General features: G+C 48.3%; 2 protein-coding genes across 2 annotated transcripts; both read right to left on the reverse strand.

Annotated features, from left to right (window-relative positions):
* Nucleotides 1-247: 247 nt before the first annotated feature.
* irs4b (insulin receptor substrate 4b) lies at nucleotides 248-8,270 on the reverse strand. Its single transcript, XM_079295069.1, has 2 exons — nucleotides 4,071-8,270; nucleotides 248-357 (listed from the first exon to the last, which is right to left on the reverse strand). The coding sequence occupies exons 1-2, from the start codon at nucleotides 8,047-8,049 to the stop codon at nucleotides 353-355; spliced, it is 3,984 nt and encodes a 1,327-aa protein (XP_079151195.1). The 5' UTR covers nucleotides 8,050-8,270; the 3' UTR covers nucleotides 248-352.
* Nucleotides 8,271-11,925: 3,655 nt separating this feature from the next.
* On the reverse strand, nucleotides 11,926-22,420 carry gc2 (guanylyl cyclase 2; the record flags this gene model as incomplete). Its single annotated transcript, XM_079295829.1, has 24 exons — nucleotides 11,926-12,064; nucleotides 12,776-12,838; nucleotides 13,266-13,351; nucleotides 13,430-13,524; nucleotides 13,728-13,826; nucleotides 14,207-14,381; nucleotides 14,469-14,661; nucleotides 14,881-15,044; nucleotides 15,505-15,653; nucleotides 16,440-16,589; nucleotides 16,675-16,831; nucleotides 17,060-17,236; nucleotides 17,328-17,408; nucleotides 18,045-18,161; nucleotides 18,980-19,076; nucleotides 19,246-19,330; nucleotides 19,539-19,657; nucleotides 19,936-20,039; nucleotides 20,232-20,363; nucleotides 20,461-20,762; nucleotides 20,868-20,985; nucleotides 21,442-21,621; nucleotides 21,709-21,837; nucleotides 21,917-22,420. The coding sequence occupies 24 exons, from the start codon at nucleotides 22,418-22,420 to the stop codon at nucleotides 11,926-11,928; spliced, it is 3,615 nt and encodes a 1,204-aa protein (XP_079151955.1).
* Nucleotides 22,421-23,065: the final 645 nt, after the last annotated feature.

The following is a 23,065-nucleotide window of genomic DNA, read 5'->3' on the forward strand; positions in this document are numbered from 1 at the left end:
AGAAAGTCATCATTTTTTCCAAGTAGGTACCTTAATGCCTTTGCCTCCCTTTTTAATACCGTACGGAGAAGAAAGAGCCCGCTGACCGACGTCTGGTGGAGCGAGCAGCGCACACTGGCAGCACCCGTCGTGATTTAAAAAACAAAGATATGCATATAAAAACACAAAAGATAAAAATCAGAGATGACGTACACTTAGGAAAAAATCTGCAAGCGTTTTTGTCATCTGTTGTTTTTCTGCATCCAGTCGGAAGAGGTCAGAGGTCACCGGCGGGGAGGGGGGGGGGGGAGGGGAGGAGCCAAACGGTCACAGAGTCAAGTACCCGGAGGAGGAGCCTCCAACATCCCGTCACTCAGTCTGAAAGAGGAAGAGAAAAAGAGGTGAGTTCATCTTCAAACGTCAACGCACAAATATCAAGTTTAGGATGTAAATAATACTTCAAAAGGACATTAAGACAGAGAGAGAGAGACAGAGAGAGCGAGAGAGACAGAGAGAGACAGAGAGAGAGACAGAGAGCGACAGAGAGAGAGACAGAGAGAGACAGAGAGAGAGACAGAGAGACAGAGAGAGAGACAGAGAGCGACAGAGAGAGAGACAGAGAGAGACAGAGAGAGAGACAGAGAGAGAGAGACAGAGAGAGAGACAGAGAGCGACAGAGAGAGAGACAGAGAGAGACAGAGAGAGAGACAGAGAGAGAGAGACAGAGAGAGAGACAGAGAGAGAGAGACAGAGCGACAGAGAGAGAGAGAGAGAGACAGAGAGAGACAGAGAGAGACAGAGAGCGACAGAGAGCGACAGAGAGAGAGAGAGAGAGAGAGAGACAGAGAGAGAGAGAGAGACAGAGAGCGACAGAGAGACAGAGAGACAGAGAGACAGAGAGACAGAGAGACAGAGAGAGAGAGAGACAGACAGCTCAAATTGTGCAATAGTGAGGAAGTTCCCCAGAATCCGTCTAATGAAGTGAACCGACGTCACATTCCAGTAAGTCGCTGCTTCATAACGACCGTATGACAGAGACAAAGAAAGACGAGAAGCAGAAATAAAAAGCCACGAAGCAGAAACGGGGGTCCCTGCGTACCTGTGAAAGCTACACTGAAGAGAAACCAAAGACCGGACACACCGTGAGCACACCGTGAGCACACCGTGAGCACACCGTGAGCACACCGTGAGCACACTGTGAGCACACCGTGAGCACATAGCTCACGGTGTGTGTGGGGATCCATTCATTACTGATGAGACAACATTTCCCTTTGCGTGAGCACCGCGGCGCGTTAGCACACTCTGCAGAGCTCAACATTCACCCGAATATCTAGAAGAAACTCCACGTCTCTGCTTCAATAACGCTCAGAGAAGCTCAGGTTACAATCTCATGAATACAGGTAGAAGTCCTGCAAAGCAGAGGGCGGGGAATAATGCTTATGTTAAACATCGGTATCAATGTCCAGGCTGGTCCCTCACAAGCGTAGCCATGCGGACGAAGAACAACACGGCGGCATTCGTGCAAAATTATTTTGTACGTGAACGAGGAAGTATAAAGACCGACGTGACGTCAAAGTTGATGTTTTTGTTACGTAACTTGCGTACTTCAAAAACGCTACTTCTGTAGTTATTTTTAACCCAAACAACGATCTTCTTCTACACCAAACTAAGTAGGTTAGGTTTCAGCAACAAAACTAAACACCTGCAGATTAACTTTATTAAACTTTATTGGCTGTAACATCCGTGTGCACACATGACGGTTAATAATTCTAACATCTGTGGGCATATCTATCGGTGGATTTAAGAGCGCGAGCAGCACACACTGGGTCCTGTTACGAGCATGCCTCGGACCGGCCCCATGAATCCACGCCGGGTCTGGAAATAGACCTGTAAATATAGACTGATGCCCGGCTGTGGAGGTGGGAATGAGAGAGGGAGTAAAGGGGGAGTAAAGGGCAGCCTGGTCCCGTCTTCTCTCACCTCTTACTGGTTTCTCAGAGAGATAAAGCTGCCTCACACTCCCACTGACCCGTTACCACCTCATAGCCACTTGGGGGAGGGTGGGGGAGAAAAGGGCAGCTTCCCACGCGGTCGCTTACATGTATGAAAAATAACAAGCGTGTATTCCGCCTTTCACAATACGAAGTTTCACTGATTTGTTGTCACGTGACTGTTGGTCTCAGATGAATCAATCATGGCTTCATAGTTGCTCTGAGGAGTTCAGAATTTAATGTTTTTAACAGAATGTGTTTAAAGCAAACGGTTTATTTGGGGCGAGATTTTAAATGAGACATGTAGAATAAAATGTTTTGATGAAATATCACAATTTTAAGGTTTGATTTGGTTGCTTTTGATGATGGAAGCGTTTGTCACACATGATGTGTTCAAGGACTGTCAGAAAGATGAAAATCTAACGATAATGACAGTTCTTACAGCGTCTGGCTGTGATAAACGGTGTAGTTTTGGCGATTGTTTAAAGAAAACATGCTTTTCAATCCCGCCTGAACTATCTCAACAGCTGGACCGCCAAACGACATCCCGCCTTCAACCTTCGGCTGAACTCATGTTTATCTAAGATCACGCTGAAGTTCCCCGACAGCTGGCCACAGGTCTCTCCTCCCTCCCCTACCCTCCTCTGGGTCAAGGATCCAGGTGTGTATCACCTGGATCTGTTCAACGCCACCGCTGACAGGAAGTGCATTCCTGGGCTATGATGATGCGTTTCCTGCCGGCCCCCCCGCCGTGTGCCTCGACACGCCGCCGCAATTAGAGCACCACATGAAAGGGGCCGCCGGCCACGACTCAACGCACATAAACACACAACACAGACTGAGTGTGTGTGTGGATTTACATTTCTGAATGTTACCTTGAACTGCATTAACACACACTTAATAAACCTGCTGGCAACAGCTGAACAAACACAGACTGGGATGTGCTTGAGCGCTTTGAGTGTCAGTTGATCTCTCACACACACACACACACACACACACACTTTCATCTCCGGTCAGCGCCGCGATAAACAAATGAGTCAGCCGGCGTTTGCAGAGAATCCTGACTCATGCTCAACACACAGACACGAAGCTAGACGGGGGAAACATTCGGGGAAGGTAGCGAGGGAATAGCAGGGAGGAGACGAGCGCATGAAACAGAAAAAGGAGGCGATCAAAGGCTGAAAAAAAGAGTCAAAACATCCTCGGTTGGGGCCGTCTCCACCACACTGACTGTAGACGTAAGCTCAGCACATGTCTGGACTCACAGAAACACGCGCGTAGGAGGCCGTTCACGTGTCATTGTCCCAGAAACAATTACAATGTGAACGTAATTTTAAGACCGCTTGATGCCCTCTGACGAAATAATATAAAAGCACAATAATGCAGGTACACCCTTTAATTAAAAGAGCAATTCGTCTGTTTAAAAGTCGCCTTTTGAAACCTGGGAAACGTCATTTTTCTTCCACTTTTGTTGTTGTTGTTGCACGTTTTAAACTATGTGACCAACTGAGAAAGTATTACCTGCAGAATAAAACAGCAGTTGTCACAAACTACAGAGCCTCAATGAACATCTCCCAAAACTGAACACAATGGAGCGTCACTAAATCACACTTCACCTCAGATAAACCTCAGTCCATTCAGCGAGCTAATTGTCTTCCAGTCTGCTCTCTCACACACACACACACACACACACACACACACACACGGGACCTCCAGATGAACCGCATATTGGTGCCACTTCCTGCACACCGGCCCGGTTATAGCCGAGACTTCAGTTCCCCGGACGGCTGCCGTCAGAAGACGACTGTCTGGCTGCTCAAAGCGCCTGAACGAGATCACAGGGACGCCATCGAAAATAGATCTCACTAGAAGGAGCTGCAAATTGATATAATGCGACTAATAATAGCACGCGGCACTAAGGGGTTATTTTGGATTTTCAGAAAAAACACTTTTACTCACACATGAAAGCGAGACACCATTATCTGGCTGCTGTGTAAACTCCCAAATAAGAAAAATATGCCAAATATGATTGTGAAAGTAAAACAAAGCACCTTTAAAACAGCTTCCTGACACTTTAAACACACGCTTGTATTTACTCACCCTTTGTTGTTGTGGTCACCCCGTCAGATTTGGTGAAGTCTATACTGGCGTAGGATCCGTTCTCCGGCACCGACGTTGTGGTCGTCGTCGCCGCCGCCGAGCTCCCGTTGCTGTCACGGGCTCCAGCGCTGCTCCCGTCGTCACTCAGCTCCAGGGCGATGTAGTTCAGCCCGTTCTGGTAGCCCACGGACATGTTCCGGCACATTCTGCCGGAGGAGGAGGTCCCGGCGGCGGCCATTTCCATGGCTGTAACTGGGGCATGGGGAGCCGGCAAGTCCCCAAGTCCCTCCATGGACACCCACATGCTGTCGAAAGACGCCGAGCTGGCCCACCTGGAAGCCTGGCCCTCCGTCAGGTACGAGCCGTTGGAGGCCGCGGGGTTGGCTAGTGTCGGGTGGGTGGATGAGGCTGCGGGTCCTCCTCCAGAGGGGGTTGAATTAGAGGAGGTGGAGGAGAACGTCTCCGAGCTGTGCCTCCTCCTGCCTTGGGGGTCCGCGCGAACCACCTTGGGCTCCAGCTGTTGCGTCGGCGGAGGAAGAGGGGGAGAAATGGAGGAGGCGGCAGGTGGAGCGTGGCCGTAATGTTCCTCCATCACGCAGAGGTGCTGCAGCATGGCCGTGGGGCTGGTTTGCGTCCTCTCTCCTCTGCTGAGGTTGAACGTCATGTCCGTGTAGTCGTCCCCCATCGACTTCCAGTGACCTCCGGCGGCGGCTCCGGGGTTGGTAGCCAGGGGTCGGATGTAGCTGGGTGGGTTCCAGGGGGCGACGAGGCTGGGTCTGGGCGACAGCTGGTTTTTACACCCGGCGCTGTCCTGCTGGTCCGCCACCTCCACACTCATGTAGTCCTGGTGAGGGGAGCGACTGTGGTCACTAGACCCCAGGGAAGGTGCTTTGTCTTGGGCAGAGAGGGGATAAGCAGGGGGCTGCTGTTGGTGGGGGTAATGATCCCCGAACTCAATGTTGATGTACTCCCCGGGACTCGAGGGCCTTTCAGATGAGCCGGCGGCGGCGGGGGCCGAGGCGGAGCTGCCGGCCGACGTCGTGGTGGAGGGCTCGCTAACCCGCAGCGGACCGTGGAAACTCCTCCTGCCTAGCGGGAGGCGGTTGGGCCTCGCGGCGCGTCGGTCGGCTATTGCCGCGGTCGTATGGTGCGCCCCGTAGGGCGGGGGTGGGTGCGAGGGGGTGGAGGTGTTGCTACCTCCCCCACCCTTCTTCTCCGGTGTCAACATCGACGCCGTGGCGACAAATGAATAGACGGGCTTGGCGGGAGAACTCATAGGGACGTACTCCCCGTACTCTCTCTCATCTCTGTCTCTGGTGGGAGCTTTGTAGGAGCGAGGGAGGGAGAAATAAGGGCTGTGAGACTTTGGGGTGCCCTCGGGTGTGCCGGGCGTGTAATACCCGCCGTTGCCTTCATTTGAGAGCTTGCGCCCTCCGCTGCTGCTGCAGTACGACATGTCCATATACTCCCCGTTCTCGGGTCTCTCCGCTATGCTGTCGCTGGCACCGGCGCCCGTGGCGCTGGAGCTGTTGTGAGGGCTCGGGGAGGCCTGTCCTGGGAGCATCATCATGTAGCCGTGGGAGTCTGAGGAGGACTGGGACTGGTGGTGGGCTGAGCGGGGACCTAAAGCTGGACTGTGAAACTGAGGGGATTGGGAGACGGAGTGGGTGTAGGAGCCGGGTTGCATAGGCATGTAGTCGGGAGGCGTGTCTCGCGGCGAAGCAGCCACGCCGCACAACATCGGCATGTAGCCGCTGTCTTCCTTGGCAGAGGAGGAGAGCGGAGGGCGCTCGCCGCCGGCCTCCGTCCGTGAGAGCGTGGAGGGACGGCTCTGCTGGCTGTGCTCGGAGCAGGAGCTGTAGTCGGAGCGGAGCGAGGAAGAGGAGGAAGACGGCCCGCCGCGGAGCAGCCCGCTGCCAAACGGCAACACAATATCCGACCCCTCGTCCAACGAGAAGTTCGTCTGGGTCATTTTCTGGTAGACCGCAACCCCAGAACCGCCGGTGGCGCCGCCGGCCGTTCTGGAGAAAGAGTGCGCCCTCCTCCTCAGCGACGACGACGAAGAAAAGCGGTCGTCCTCAGTCGTTGATGTGCTCTCGTCCCGCGGCGTGTCACCACCGCTGTTGTTTCCAGAGCCCCCGCCGGTGCCGAAGACCTCCCGGTTCCAGCCCATCGCCATGTAATCGTTCAGACAGTTCTCTTCTCTGATTGGCGGGGTGTTGCCGAGAGAGTCCGGCGTGTTGCTGCGCACCCGGAAGTACCGGAAGTCGCCGGGACTGGAGCCGTACTCGTCCGACGAGTTGAAGCCGCCGTCGGATGGGGAGCCGCATATAGAGGCGCTCGACGGGCGGGTGAGCGTGTCGGAGACGGAGCCGTGGCCGCTGCTGGAGGACACGCTCACCGGACTGGTGGTGGAGGGGAAGTGGGACACCGGCAGCGAGGCGGAGCGGGCGTGGTAGGTGGACGCCGGCCCCGGGACGGCTCTGACATAGCGTCCGCCGACCGTGCTTGTGCCGGCGTTTCCTGTGGCGACACCACAGACGCCGCCGCTGCTGCCACCGCCTTCCTGGCGCCCGTGCTGTGCCCGCGTAGAGTTGAGGTGCACCAGACTTCCTGTGGCGGAGCGGAACGGCCGGTTCATCGTCCCCTCGCCCTCGCTGGACGTCCGGAAGCGATAACCACTAGCCCCGGAGCTCTTGCTTGACGGCGGCGTGCCGACGACAGACTCCGTCCTCGACCGCCGCTGCAGCCCCGTCTGGCTCGGCGGCAGGTTTCCCAGGTGGCGCCGCGTCGTGATGAACGGCATCGGGTTGGAGCCCGACGACTGGCTCTTGCTCCTGGGCCGAAACTCAGCGAAAGCCTTCAGGGCTTTCATCGTCTCCAAGATGGTCTCGTGCATGTTTTGGGCCACGACGGAGTCGTCCACCTGCATCCATATCTCCCCGGGCCCGATGGAGGAGGAGCGCCCCACCTCGATGAAGAAGAAGCTCTCAGAATGTCCACAACGCCTGATGTTCATCAGCTGGAGGTTCACACAGGGAGTCTCAGAGTTCAACTTCACCAGGTGAACGGTTTTAGTCGAGAGGCAAAGCCGGTAAACACCTGTGAGGTTTTTAGTTTGTCCCAGTCCTTTAGGTTTCACATTCACCTGCCACACCTCTTTAAACACAGTACCAGGTGTGACCGTACCGTACCCGTCGTCCAGATCATCAGAATCCACGTGCCCTTTTTTACCCTCGTTCATCAGCTCGCTGACAGCCACGTACCAATCCTCTTGCTCCTGCTCGTTTTCGGCCACTATGGCAAAGTACTCGTCCTTGGTGTAAAGGGCGATGAGGTGCTTGTTTTTGGAATCCGCCCTTTTGTTCACCGTGAAGCACTGGTAGAGGTAAATAACCCTTTTCGGGGGAGAGGCGGCGGCGACCGCTCCTCCGCTGCCGCTCGCGGCAGCCGCAGCAGCAACAACGGCGGCGGCAGCGGAGCGCAGGCTGCTCCTGAACTTCTTCTCGCTGTCGTAGTACTCCAGGCGGCTCGGTCCGAGGCGGCTGGCGGCCCGGAGCACGAAGAACCTCTTGTGTCCGTGTTTCTGCTTTCTCAGGTAGCCACATTTTCGAATATCGTCCACCGCACTGTCCGCCGCGGTGTTCGCGACGTTAACGGCCGCGTACACGTGGCCGCTGCTACTGCTGCCGCTGCTAGCAGTAGTAGCAGCAGCAGCAGCAGCAGCAGCAGCAGCAGCGGGGTCCTCGGAAAGATGCTGCTGCGGAGCCAGCTGGTGGTGATGCGGTTGATCCTTTGGCTGCTGGAGGTGATGCGGTAAATGTTGATGGAAGCGAGAGCCGCTACCGCCGCTACCGATGTTATTAATTAACGGAGAAGAAGAAGGGGGTTCCCCGTCTCCGTCCGCAGCAGATTTCGTCCCCACATCCACCAACAACATCGCCGCTTTGCCCTCCTGGTAGTTCGTGAAATTCGCCATCAGAGGAACACAATAAAAAGGTCACTTTACCAGCAAGCTAATCCGAGTGGACCTAGAGACCCCATTCTTGTGTTTCGTGGAGGAGTCCTGGCTAGGCCAGCAACGTTGACTCTCTACGGTGCTCGTCCTTTTCTCTTCTCCCGAAAACCGGTTCTGTTGTTCGGTCAAAAAAATAGTCCCCACCTCGTCCTTTTTTCCTCTTCCGGAAGCGGAGGTAATCCAACGCGGACTTTTTTTATGACAAAATAAATCGCACCGTGTGCAACATGACCAACGCTCGAGCCGCGTTGACTACAATCTAGCTAGCGCGGTTAGCAATGCGTTGCCTTCTCCTCCTGTACACATCTCTACCAGAGCACAAACAACACGTGACCCTCTTGCGTCACGCACCGAAACGGGAGGAACAAAAGAGTGGAGCGCGGGCTGTGATTGGCTCAGTTGGTTTTTTGACTGACGTTCGTCTCGACCAATCGCTATGCTAGACATTATTAAGTGCCTCGCGGCGTCAAATGATTGTGGTCAATCACGTCGCGCAGAATCGTGTTGAGGTAAATAAATATATTATAATAAGGCGGTGATGCTGTAGGGCTGATCTGGAGTCTTTTTTGTTCGGCTTATTTATATATTTATTTATATATATACATATATATATTTTTTATTTTTTATTTTATTTATATACATTTATTTATATATATATATATATATATATATATATATATATATATATATATATTTATATACATTTATAGATATATATTTATTCAAATATATATATATTTATATTTATTGATATATTTATGTTTATTGCTGATATTACTTACTGGGTTACATCTTTTTCAATTTGGACTATAAATGTGAATTTATGTTGAATTTATTTACGTTGTTTCTATGAATTAACTTGTAAAATGCTGCTATTTTAATTTACCCTTTAAACTGGCTCAGTGAGCATTGCTCCATTAGTTCTTGTGTACTTTTTAAGGTGCAGATGGCAAATAAATCTCTTAAATCTTGAAATTAAGACAGAGCAAAGTGTAAAAACCCAACATGTCATTTTGATAACGCGTGTTACAACTAAAGAACAATATAAACTGACAATAAATTAAGGTTGAGGTCTTATATATACATACAGCTGTTATTTTCAGTGATTCAATCAGTTGAAGCCAACATTGAGTAGGTTATGTCTTCTGTTACGTTATAACCTCATGGAGGAGTTTGATAACATGAAGATCACAAATAAGGCTCATTCCACTGTGTTTCACACCAAATATCTTGCAGATTGAACTGTTTTTAAGCAGCTAAAAGTGGCTCTGGAGCTGATTTTTGGGAGATTGATGAGGTTGTAAAGTAGTAAACAAGAGTAAAGAAAGCAGAATATCATAAATAGACATTCATTTACATAAAACCATTTTTGTTTATCTTCTATTTCGCATTTTTATGGACCTTCTTTATTCTTTCTATATTTCTCTCCTCTTCTCTCGTCCTGACTGATGTTGACACAGCGCCCTCTGCTGGTCGGGGTGGCGCATTACAACAACCCGGCTGCTGCCTATTGCTTGCAACAAAGGAGCAGAGCCAACAAAGCTGAAACACACACACACACACACACACACACACACACACACACACACACACACAAAGGAAAGCATGCTTCCCTTTGTTGCAGACTCGGTCTGTTATTTCAGAACGACCACAGTTGCTGCTGTTGACAATTTAAACAGACACACAGTTTATTTGTTCAACTGGCAACAAATTGTTCAAATCTGCACACGTTCAAACACGTTTTTCTGACCAGTCACTCACCATGTCAACTGTAACCTCTATAATACAGTGAGTGCAGTGAGCTTAAGTACTTACAGTGTATATTTCATGTATTTTGAAGTCGTTGTGGTAAACTGGAACCACTTCATTCTTTTATTTTCTTTAAGTTCAAAGTTCCAAAAAACAATGTTGCACAACATTATGATTGTTATATAATAAGTTTCAGCTGTGTTCCTTGTTCTGGTGCATTCAAAACAAATGCTGTACAAATATATTAAGTGTGTTTTTGTGCCTGCAATTAAAGGACATCAACATTGCGCTGTTATTGCATTGTGATAAAAAGATATCCATATTTAAACACACACTTTTCCTGCTTCCTGTGCTTGTTTTCTTGAGATGTTGAACAGTTTTTTGTTTTGTTTTTAGATAAAAACAAACTGTTTTTCCTCCCAGATTGATGGTTTCTTCTGTTCGATTCCCTTCGTCTCACATCACCATGTTTGTGCTTCTGCAGGATCACTCAGAGTTCGATCCCCGGACCGGCAGCATGAGGTGGAGGAGCGGTTTCAAGGTATGAATGCATGTCAATGTGAGAAACTAGAGCCTGGCTCTCTGTGTGACAGCTTCCTGAGCAAGTAAAGGACAACAACAGCAAAGATGAACACCAATATGAAAGAAAATGTGTCAGTAATGAATCTCTAGACGCCAATAAAAGTTCTAAATGGACAAATTCTTTGAGTTTGAAAGATGTTCAGGTTGACACAATGAGTGGCTTGCAGTTCTGGTTTTAACTCACGTTAGCAAACCAGGAAACCTTTAACTTGTAGCAAGAAGCAGGAAACCACTGCTCCAAATAATAAGTTCCACATTTGTGTTCATGTGCATATTTATTATTTATTTCAGCTTTCATGGGCTGGACTTATGTCTCTGTGAGTCTCATCTGACGGCAGTTAATCCGCATCTCATCTCCCATTCCTCAATGTTCTGTAATCGCTCCAATCCATATATTCCTCCTTGTTCCACATCACCGTATCATAATCTACACGATCCCTTTCCTGCCCACGAACAAACCGCCATCAGCGCGCGGACAACAGCGTAAGTCCTCCGGGAATCACGGGCTGTGGCAAATTCATCGTTAAACACACTGCTGACGTGTGTTCTGTTCACCTGTATTCCCTTCATGATGTCCTGATGCCACTATGCATTCTGCAGTTTGCAAGCCAGCATGCGCTCCTGGCTTTCCTGACCCATAATGCTTTGAGGGTCAAAGTTTAAGCTGCAATGTGTTGACGACGTGTGTACGTCGGAATGTAGAGCATGCTGCGTAGCAGTATATACACTTTAAACACATCAGAAATAAGGTTCACATTAATGTTGCGTCACTAGAGGGCGCTGTGGGTTTGTTTAAATAATCACTGATTCACAGGACGAGACGCACGCGCGCGCACACACACACACACACACACACACACACCACTGAATTCAAGCACCAAAAGGTTTATTGCGTGTGGTTACAGAAGAAAAGTGGACTCAACGCTACAAAGAGAGAAACATTTAAATGACTCTCTGATCACGTTCAGGATCATTTCCAACTCATATAACGAATGAAACAGTAAATAAATGCCTGCAAGACGATTCAAATGTCAAACAATATTTAAGATGACACTATTTTATCGTCCACTCCTCTCTTGTTTCCTTTCCTCTCTCTTGTTTCCTTTCCTCTCTTGTTTCACTGTCAGTGAATCAAAAGAAGAAACCTGAAGACGTCACCTTGAACTCTGGGAAACAGTTTCACTATTTTCTGACACTTTCCTCTCCTTCCCTTCAAACGGAGGAACAAGGAATCGAGGGAGAAGGAAACGAGCAGGAGATAAGCCGCTGCTGACAGACGGTCTTCCGTAGATCCGCGCTCTGCTGAGTCGCCACTTCCTCGGCCTCTAACGCACGACTTCATCTCCTCGCGCCGCTAACACCCCGACACACGTGGCGATAATCTGAATGAACACTTTCACGATCTCTCCTCCTGGGAACTTGTTCACAGCGGATGAATTTCATAAGGATGATTTCTAATCTTAAATCTTGACCTGAAGTTCTCCTCTTCTCCTCCATCACGTCCGCTCAGAGTTTAATGTTGTCCTTCAGGCCGTTGCCGTCGTCTTCGGGCACGTAGAGTTGAGTGACGACGCGGACGTGAGTGATCTTCTTCACCGCCTTCTGAAGCAGATGCTTCACGTCCTGCGACTCGTTCTTGGAGACGCTGATGTGGTGGCAGACGCAGGAGGGCGAGAGTGAGGAGGGGGGAGGACAAAGGGAAGAAACAATGAGCTACCACGAGCTAAGTTACCCGACAACACAATAAGTCGACGTGACGTCGGGTTGAACGGCAACATGGAGAAAGTTACACGTTTTCAAAACTTGTGAAGTAGAAGAACTGAGTTTTGTTGGTGACCAACTCACCAAAGATGGTATTTCTCCCCCTTCTGATGAAAGCGGGAAAGATTTTTAATTTATGGACATGAAGCCCCCACGTCTGAATGTCTCTGTGCTTTATGTGCATTTACTTGGATCTTGATTAGAAACCAACTCAAAAGAAAAGCAAAGACCGTGCAGCAGGAAACATCTGGTCAGGACCACGGCCTGGTACAACATCACTGTCGTAGTTTGAAATCCCACCTGCAGTCTTAAGATGGATGTCTCGTTTTCAAAATAAAAGCACTTTTCTTTTTGTACCAGAACCCAACGTTTGAGCAGCGGCTTCTCATTGTGGCCAACGTTTCTTCCTCGTAATCAAGATGCAGCTGAATGCAAACACACTGCAGTGACACCTCGAGACAGTTCATGCCGACAAGTATTTGCCAAAGAATGAGTCGTGTTGCCAACCAAGCCAGCGATGTCATACATGTTGTTTTTACAATGCACAGCATTACCTCAGTTTTTCTTCTTTGCAAGCTGTTCCTGCTGGTGTTGCTTCTCGGCTTTCCGTTTCTTGTACTGGGCGATCTCGGCCATCTGCAAGCCGTGGGCCATTTGCCTGTTGGGACGAAGTGAACAGCGTGAACACAGCACACACACACACACACACACACACACACACACACACACACACACACACACACACACACACACACACACACACACACACACACACACACAAAAGACCTTCTTCGACGTTAAGTATGAAAGTATTTGGTCTCTGGCTTTTTTTCTTCCAGTACTATTTCTGAGACTTTGTGCAAAGAAATCTCAGCGAGAACTCTTTGATTCTGTTTCTGCCACCAAAACCTGATGTTTATAAGAAACATACACACGTCTGGGAATCATTCTCGGGGTTGACTGGCCAGCATGGGTTGATGAAGGCGAACCAGTGCAGGACTCAGAACTTACTGGGTGAAACATAGTTGAGGTGTTAGGAATAAAAAGAGGGCGAAGAATGAAGCAGACAACTGAAATGCTCCTACTTGGTTTTGACTTCTGGAGGAACAGGAAGTGGTTTGTTAAATCCTTCTTTCCCTACGAGCCAGTAGGTCTCCTCGACTCCTTTCCCCTGAGAAAGAGACACATACTGAGTGTACAGACTGCACTCCAACCATGCAGAAATCCCCCTCGACTAAACGCGTCGTACCTTCACTTCATTCTTCCCTCTCAACTCAAAATTGTAGCCGAGATTTAGGTCGCGCAGGACTTTCACGGTACTCTGGTGGACGTGGATCCTGCAGGCTGCAGCAAAGCAACAACAAGGAACAAGAACACAATGAAATGGATTAGAACAAGACGGAAGAATTGTCGACGTCTGGTCAAATTTGCAGGAAGACATGCTTTCTCTGGTTTTTAGAAAAATGTTCGAAGAATTTTGCGACACGATTAATTGTTTTAAAAAAAACGAGATTATTTCATCCATAAACACTTATTTTTGTACTTACGCAACCCGCTGGACTCCATACGAGAGGCGGTGGTCACTGTGTCTCCAAAGAGACAGTAGCGCGGCATGGTGAGACCTACCACGCCTGCTACACACGGACCTGGAACACACAGAGCGAAAGTTAACTGAAGTTATAACAAGGCAGTGACACCCTTCACTTGTGTGACGTCCATTATTTCTATACATTAATGCCTCAGACTGTTTATTGGAATAAACGTCACCCATTGGTTGTTTTAAAGCCTTGAGCAGCGTTTTGGTCGTCGTCATTTTGTTTTTTGGTCGTCAGCTTCTTGCTCTTTGTTTGTCGCCATCTTGTTTTTTGGTTGTGGTCATCTTGTTAAATAAATATCATCAAAACAACCCATTGTCTCGTGAGATATGAAACACTACCCATTGATAGAGGGTCACGTTGACCCTGTACCGGGTACAATAGACGCAAATTGACCCGGCGATTCATTTTCTCCGGCCCTCCTGCCTCACCTGTGTGTAGTCCGATGCGAATCCTCACAGGAACGTCGGGCATGTGTCTCATTTTGAAGGTTCCCACGGCGCTCAGGATGTCCAGCGCCATGTTGGCGATCTCTGCAGCGTGCCGGTTGTCGTTAAGGACGGGAACACCCGACGCCACCATGTAAGCGTCGCCGATAGTCTCCACCTGCAGGAGGACGAACAGCAGCTGTGAAGTAATGTGATTTACCGCCACAATGCTGACATATAAAGATAAGAGATCAAAGCGCGGCACCTTGTAGACATCATGGTTCCCTATGATGGCGTCAAAGATGGTGTACAGGTCGTTGAGCAGGTCGACCACCTCGATGGGCTCGCTGTTGGCCGAGATGGTGGTGAAGCCGACGATGTCGCTGAAGTAAAGCGACACGCAGTCAAAGTGCTCCGGTTCGACTGTCCCGCCCACCTTCAAAACCTCGGCCACGGACCTGCAGCGCAGAAGACGGGACGCGAGACGGTTCATACGATTTGTGATGTTTCTGTCTTCCATTGAAACAAAACACGCCACAAAACTTCTTACTTTCTGCAATCATCCCAAATCCCTTTGGATTTCTGTCCAGGTAACGATCCTAACTTCTCGTTGGCCTACGAACATACGTCATCTCTTCTACAACCTTCTCAGCGTGTTTGAATCTACGTCAACTCACGGAGGCAGCATCTGAGTCAGCAGCTTCTCCGTCTTCTGTTTCTCGATCTCCAGCTCCTCCGTTCGCTCCCGGATCAGCTCCTCCAGGTTGGACGAGTACTGCTCCATCATCCTCAGCATGGAGTCGATGATGTTGGTCTTCTTCCCCTTGTTGTTGTTCTTAAACTGAAGGGAGAGGAAGGAATAAAAGACCGGAAATACAGAGAATTACAAGAAGTTCAACTACTTCAGTCCAGTATCAGCAACAGACCCCTTCAGACGGTATCCTCACCTTTATACCATCAGAATGAATATATTCCCAAATATTATTGACTTCCAAATTGATTTCAACAAAAAAAAATAGACAATTTTCAATCCAATATGTCGCAACCTTCCAGTTTCTGTATTATTTTAGGATTTTAAAACAACGTAAAAGCAACATTTCATGACAATTTGTTAAATATGAGCAGTTTATTGAAGGAACAGTGGATTGGTTCAGTCCTCTGTAGTAGAGCTTCAAATAAAAAAATAAAGCAACCAGCACCAACAAATCGACACTGGTATATCAGTTTCACACCAGCTAACAGGATATTTTGTAACATTTAGAGGTTGATATTGTGTTTGAAGTAAAGCATCGTGTATCTACCTGGTCAAAGATCTCCTCAAAGCTCAGCCTCTTGTCTGGCTGCTCGCTCCAGCACTGGTTCATCAGCTGGATGCACTCTGAAGGAGCGTAGTCTGAACTCACCACCGGGCGGAACAGCGGAGGAGGCTTACGCAGCTTCTCTATGATTTCTGAAACACAGAGAAACACCAGCCGTTGTGTGTGTGTGTGTGTGTGTGTGTGTGTGTGTGCGCGCGCTCATTGTCTGTTAGCCGTGCTAGCGGTTTGGCGTACGTCATTTAGGCCTGTGTGATCCTTTAACTGTTCGTCTATCGCCAGACACAGGCTTTACTCCTCTGTGAGAGTTTGAGCTGCATTCTAACACCATAATGCTAACATGCTAAGCTAACATACTGACGCTTAAATGCTAATATTCAACATCATAGTTCAGTACAACTGAGGCAGATGGGAATGACAGTTTGCGGGTATTTGGTCACAAACCCAAAGTATTGGACAAATTAAAAGTTTGACTCGAGGATGGCGCTGAATAAAAGGTCAGGATGAGCATCAAAGGTTTTATAATTCATCCTGAGGGGGACATGAATGTCTGCACTAAGTTTCATGGAAATCAATAAAAGAGTTGGGAAGATATTTCAACCTCATGGTGGCGCTGGAGGAAACAAAGTCCGTAGGATACATCCTCTGGAGACTCTAAACATCAGCAGCACAAACATCCAATATTCGTCAAAATATGTGGATTCCTGCTGTGGATTCGACTGAACCATTAGCATTAGCGTAACATCTGCTAGCTCTGTTTGTTTTAAATTTACGGCAGAGGAAATCAAAAGAGCAAGAGAAGAAGAGCATTACTGTCAGCGAGTTCGGTTCCCTTTGGAAGAGCTTTTGTAAACTTAACAGAAACAATATTTGGGACGCGTGCTGAACTCCCAACACAGTTGGTGAAGTTGTTGTCTTGCCTGTGGCGGACATGTCCATCATGCAGTAGGGAAGCCCTCTCATCACCACCTCCTGCATGATGATGGCGAAGCTGTAAATGTCTCCGGACAGCGTCCCGTGGACCTCCGGCTGCCCGCTCCTCAGGATCTCTGGAGCCGTCCACAGCAGCTCTGCGGCACAAAGCGCCGCGTTAGTTTTGCTACGACTCACACAGATGGTTTCCCTCATCTCAGCTGCTCTCTCTTCTCTTCTCACCGTCTGCAGGTTGTTCTACGTAGGGGAACCTCTGGGCCTCCAGGACCTCGTTGTAGCCGTAGTCGGTCACCTTCAGGACAAAACGCCCGTCCACCACGCAGTTACGGGACTTGAGACGAGCGTGGGCCACGCCGCGGTGGTGGAGGTACTTCATACCCTGAGACAGGAGATGCACAAGCACTGGTACTGTGAGTCTCAAGTGAGTCTGAAACGATTACACCACGAATCAATCACTGAACGACAGAAAACCTATCGTCTATTATGGTGATAGATGTCATTTTAGTACTTTTTTAAGTCACGACGCTGTCCGTGGTGCTGAAGTAGCAGACGGAATTGTTTTTGCAACTATATATCTTGGGGGGATTTGTTAAACACCAACGCTGACCTTAACTAAATCCAGCAGCAGCGACGACTTGAACATCCAGTCGAGTTTGACGTCATCGTTCAGCAGCAGGTCCTCCAGACTCCCTCTGGAGCAGAACTCGGTCACGATGGCGAACACGCCGCAGTCGAGGAAGAAGCCCAGGAAAGGGTTCACGTTCTCGTGACGCATGTCCTTCATCTGCAGAAAGCAGCGTTCTATGAGCTGTGTTTTTCATGACTCGGCGTTAAGCCGATGGATACTTTCTTTGTCTCACAACGATGTCACGTACCAGTTCAAACACATGGCTGGTTTTGGGGTGGATGCTGCTAAACGACCCATTGGGAAGTCTCTTCAGCCACGCCCAGTCGCCCTGTAGGAGAGGAAACAACCAAACGTCAGCTTTCTTACTTTACTTCTCATGGTAGTTATTATTTCTCTTGACCTGTTAGTTGAAACATCAACAGCCCTGGTCCTTACAGACAAAACATAGACTGCATGTGAAGACGCTGTTGTGATGATCCAATTGACTTGGTTGTTTCCATTATAGTTAGTGGTAGACCCCCATGAAGTCAGAAAGATCAGTGACATGGTTTGATTTCAGTTAAAACCAGGCGGCAACCTCCGGTTCTGAAAAGTGAAGTCAAAGCTTCATGTGTTAAAGCTGCATTCTCTCTAGTGTCCACCAGGGGGCGACTCCTCTGGTTGTATAGAAGTCTATAGAAAATGACTCTACTTCTCTCTTGATTTATTACCTCAGTAAACATTGTAAACATGAGTTTATGTCTCAATCTCTAGTTTCAAGTCTTCTTCAATACAGCATGATGTTCATTTAGTACATTATGGTCCATTTAGAGTCACACAGACCATAAAGCAGGGGATGCTTTAGGGCGGGGCTTACTGTGATTGACAGGTGAATGAATGAAGTGCATCTTTGGTCGTTACAGTTTTAGAAAGGACTGGCAGGAGCTTTGTCATTGAGTTCTGCATATTAAAATCGATGTCTCACCTCGAAGACGACGATGTTGGAGTTCTCGTAGGTGGCCGGTGATTGGGTGGAGACCGGCGACGGGGCGTCTGATACGCTCCTCGTGCCGCTCGCTCCGCTGTCGTCCTGACTCAGCTTCTATAAAGGAGACGACGTTCAGCGTTTGACAAACAAGTTTTTCATCACTTCCAGTTTGAACTGATTTTAAGGGCAACCTCGGTACAGCGGTGGAGGGAGTACTCAGGTGATTTACTGATTTAATATTTAACTTAACAATGCTACTGTGTAGAAAGATTATGTTACAAATAAAAGTCCTGCATTCAAGAATAAAAACAATTTAAATAAAATGAAATGAAATACTAAAATTAAATTTAAAAAGTTAATAAAGTAATAATTAATTAATTAATTTGTCTAATTATTTTTATTTTATTTTTATCTTTTTTATCATACGTATATTCATCTGAAAAACTTTATTAAAATGTTGCTTTTATATATATATATATATATATATAAATTAATGAATTATGATTATTTATGCATTAATGTGCTCCACATGTTTCATCTGGTAAAAGTGGAACTCATTTTAATTACTTCATGTACTGCTGTGTATCTTAATCTAAATGATATTTTATCTGTTGATAATATTTTTTGTAGTAATAATCTAAATCTCTAAACTTACGAACTAAAGTGATCTATTATGCTTTCCTGTCATTGCTATTTAGTAGATGTATAAACTAATGCTCAAGAAAAGTACCTCAACATTTGAAGTACAGTAACTGTATCTAGTTACTTACTTTCCCCCCAAAGCTTCAGCTACACAAAGTCTTCAGGTGTTCAAGAAATTAGGATTTACTTCATTAAAATATATAATAATATAATGAATATATATAATATAATATAAATCAATACTGCATAGTTTTAGTGAAAAAGCACGAGTCCGTCGGAGAGGGGCCGACCTTATTGCTGAGCGACGGGTTGATGAACGTGACGTCGGCCAACGTCAGCAAGATCCTGTTCGGACCTTTAACCAGTCGGATCTGAATGATGCGCCGCCTGCAGCAACAAGGGACAGAGCATTAAATCCACGTTACAAAAAGCTGCTTTACTCGGATTGATAGTCAGAAACAAATACAAACAACTACGTGTTCTTTGACACCAAAATGATGATTATTATTTGAATAAAATATCTTCTCAACAAACAGGATTTGATTTGATTTTCTACCTGATGCAGTAAAAAAATGACACTCCGAAAACAGAGGCGGCCATCGCTCCGAGGAACATGCCGATGGTCAAGAACAGATCCACGCCTGGGACAAGAACAACTGTTACTGTTGTGTTTCTGGAAACATTCAAAGTGTTTTCTTTTGAAGAAACAGAGTTTTTTGGTAGTGCCGATGCAGGAAAACATGAGATCAAAAGTCTCACACATGGATGCACGGTGTGTGTGTGTGTGTGTGTGTGTGTGTGTGTGTGTGTGTGTGTGTGTGTGTGTGTGTGTGTGTGTGTGTTCCTAACCCCCTGAGCAGAGGACTCCAGGAGTAAACCAGCAGGACGAGTCCTTCCTGGGTCCGTAGCCTCGCGGGAAGTGGATTTCTCGACCCGTGAAACGCACCAAACCTGCCTCCATGTCGATCCTGTCGTCAATCCATCCGATCACGTTATCAATAAGATAAGACAGAACTTTAACAATCCCGGAGGACAATTCTTACAACGACAGAAAAAGAAAAAGACAATAGAATAAAAATACAAACATATATGAACAATAGAGGAATAAGTATGACGTGTATACGAAGTAATACCAACATACCTAATAGACAGTAAAATAGAAAAGTAATATTGAGAGTAATGCGACCCTTTAAAATGTGTGTATGGCCCTTTAACTCATCCGCCTGCAGGTAGTTTCCTCACACACCTGTGTGTGGGCCTCAGCTCCCAGGAGACTCCGTCCGTGTCCAGGATGAGGTACTCCAGCAGAGCCGCTCCGGAGCCGTTGGTTCTGATGCGGTGACTGAAGCCCTGAGACGTAGAGTCAGATGTTTTATCATGCCAGGGAACTTCAATCTTTGGGTTTGGATACTAGAAACGCGACTACAAACATATGCTGAGGACTATTTCTTCAACCGTGTGTCTAATTTGGAGCAGAAAATAAGTTTCCTTCCTGTTGTTTTAGACTAAAGTACATAAAGTTATGATAATTATTAATATAACCTGGAAGTCCATGTTGCCGGTGTGTCTTGCCAGGTTTCCCCCAGACATCCAGTCCCCAGCTTCCCTCACCCGACTCACCGCGTGAGCCATGAAGAGCACGGAGCTGTAGATGGTGCCAAAGAGTGGCGACACCTGCAGGACACACGGGCAGATTGAGCTGCCTTGCTCAAGGGGGCGTCACAACAGTGCACAACAAAACGCCGGCCTCTCTACTCGCGCCACGCATCACCTGCTGAGGCTTCAACGTCCCGGCCACCTCCCCCCTCGCCACGGCCTCCCCGTAGGCCTCGTAGAAGGACGCCCGGGGCGAGTCGACGGTGACGGTGAGCACGGCGTCGTACGCCCGCAGCAGCTTGCGGCTGCTCTCCAGGGCCGGGTAGCTCACGTTGCGGTAGGGCAGGCTGTAGAGCAGGGCGTCGTAGGGCACGAACACCAGGGAGCCGTCGATCAGCTGCATGTCGTAGGCCGTCTCCAAGAGCTGCTTCTGGGCTCCGCCGCCGATCAGAGCCGAGTGCATGCAGAGGACCACGACTAGGACGAGATTAGGACGCTGAGATTAGGACGCTGATGAACGAGCAGGTCTCATCCATTTAACACGATATGCAAGTAGGACAAATACTGGAAACTGGAGCTCACGTCGTATTTCTTTCATCTTGCGGAGCTTCGTCAGAGTTCGTCTGATGCCGTGAGGCGTGTTCTCCATAAAACTGACCAGTCGGACCGGCAGGCCGTGAGTCCTCAAGGAATCAGCTACCTGGACGGGACAGAGACAACCCACACATTGACGTGGATGAATTACTGAACGGGCCTACGTGTACAGGCCCGTGGGGGTAACTCGTACAGGCCAAGAAGAGACTCACAATGTCCACAAAGAAACGCAAAACGACAGCAAAGAGACACAAAATTATCTCAAAGAGACACAAAACAACTGAAGAAGACACAAATATTACTACAAATGGACAAAAACACCAATGGTTCCCAAAAGGCCCAAGATGAAGTGAAACTAAAGCTTAGAAAAACAAAACTCCACAAACGAGAACAAATTATCTCAGAGACACAAAACCACCAAAACGATCGCAAAGAGACGCAAAACTACTGCAAAGTGAAGCTTCATATTCATATGTTCTATGTCCCAGCAAAGAGTGGGTTCCGCCATCATGTAAGAGTTTTATTGGATTTATCTACAACAAAAACAACAAAAGATTCAAACCTTGGTGGCCGTCTCCACCCAGACGTCCTCTGAGGAGGAGATGATGGCGACGTTGGCCCACCTGAAGTACTTTATGATGCTGAGCAGCACCCAGGTGGGCCTCGGCGTGGAGCGGGCGAAGGTCGGGTGGCTCCGCACGTCGTCCGTGTCGTAGCCGACACACCCCCACGGAAACAAGGCCTGATGGGAGGAGCCAGCAGAGGTGACGTGACCACACATACCCAACCTCAAGTCCATCTAAAACCCGAGTTCCCTCAGGAGACCTACTTTGTTCCAGCCTTTGCTCAGCATCGAAGCTGCGTCGCAGTAGCCGGGGTTCGCCGGGCCGATGTAGCCGGACGCCTTGGTGTGGAAACCGATGAACTTCTCCAGCGCCCTCGATGTCTCGCACGGCTCCTGAAACAATCGATGCATAAATGAATCGGTGCCTCAACCGGGCAGTTTGATTCGATTCAGGCTGAGACGGGCGTCGCACCTGCAGCACGGTGAAGTCGAACGTGGCGGCGCGGGACAGGAAGGGGTCCTTGTTGATGCGGTTGACGGCGAGCTGCGCCGCCACGCTGGGGAGGGCCTTGGCGAAAAGAGGGTCGCACCCCCACGGGCCCACGACGCCGACCCGGAACCAGGCGGCCCGAGCCGGGCGGGGCAGCGAACACAGGGAGACCAGGAGGACCAGGAGGAGCCGGAAGAGCCGGAGGAGGGACGGAGGGAGCAGAGGAGGAGGAGGAGGAGGCGCAGGCCTCCATGTTTGAGGTAAGAAGATGAAGGCACGTCGCTGTGGTTGCATCTCAAAGTTCAGGAGACCAGGAGGAACACCAGGAGGAAGACCAGGAGGAAGACCAGGAGGAAGACCAAGACCAGGAGGAAGACCAGGAGGAAGACCAGGAGGAAGACCAGGAGGAAGACCAGGAGGTGCTGCTTCTCTGGAACAATGAAGGATTTGGAGAAAAGTAACAGCGAACTTCATTCCACTTGCCATTGTTAAGTTGGAATAACTTTACAAATTGAGGTGAATACAACTAAATGTAAGCTTAACAAGTAGATAGTAAACATAACTTAATACTAATAGTTGTATTGACATAACCTAAATCGCTTCCTTCATTCATTATCTTCACTAAAGGACTCCTACCATGCGGCGATGAGACGGGCGGCTCCTCTTCGACTCAAATCTTCTGCAGCGATGGAAGCTTTCATCACTTCCCTTCGTTATTTGTCATCCAAGAGGCAGAAACGTCGTCCATCAGCAACAAAGTGAGTGTTGCTGTGTGTGTTACCGTGTGTGTGTGTGTGTGTTTGTGTGTGTGTGTGTGTGTGTGTGTGAGACGACCTAGAACAAGTGTGTGTGCGACCCGTCCTGTCAGATTATATCAAATCCGATCAGGACGTCTTTAAGCCGCATTGACTGAGATGAAGATGAAGGTGATGATCAGTTTGCTTCCAGTTTCGTCGCGTCAGACATGGAAATGTTTGATTGACATTTAGTCTGAATCCACATGGTTTTATATGGAGACATTTTAATTGCTGATGTATAGAATCTCTTTTTTAATTCATTAAAACATTTTTCTGTCGCTTCCCTCGTGATCCAGTAGCTGCAGAATAAATCATCATTTAGTTATCTTTCTTA

The sequence above is a fragment of the Melanostigma gelatinosum genome, assembly GCF_949748355.1.
Source record: "Melanostigma gelatinosum genome assembly, chromosome: 23".
NCBI lineage: Eukaryota > Metazoa > Chordata > Actinopteri > Perciformes > Zoarcidae > Melanostigma > Melanostigma gelatinosum.

Excerpts from the sequence above, each read along its gene's own strand:
- irs4b (XM_079295069.1), bottom strand. The coding sequence starts at position 8,049 with ATGGCGAATTTCACGAACTACCAGGAGGGCAAAGCGGCGATGTTGTTG.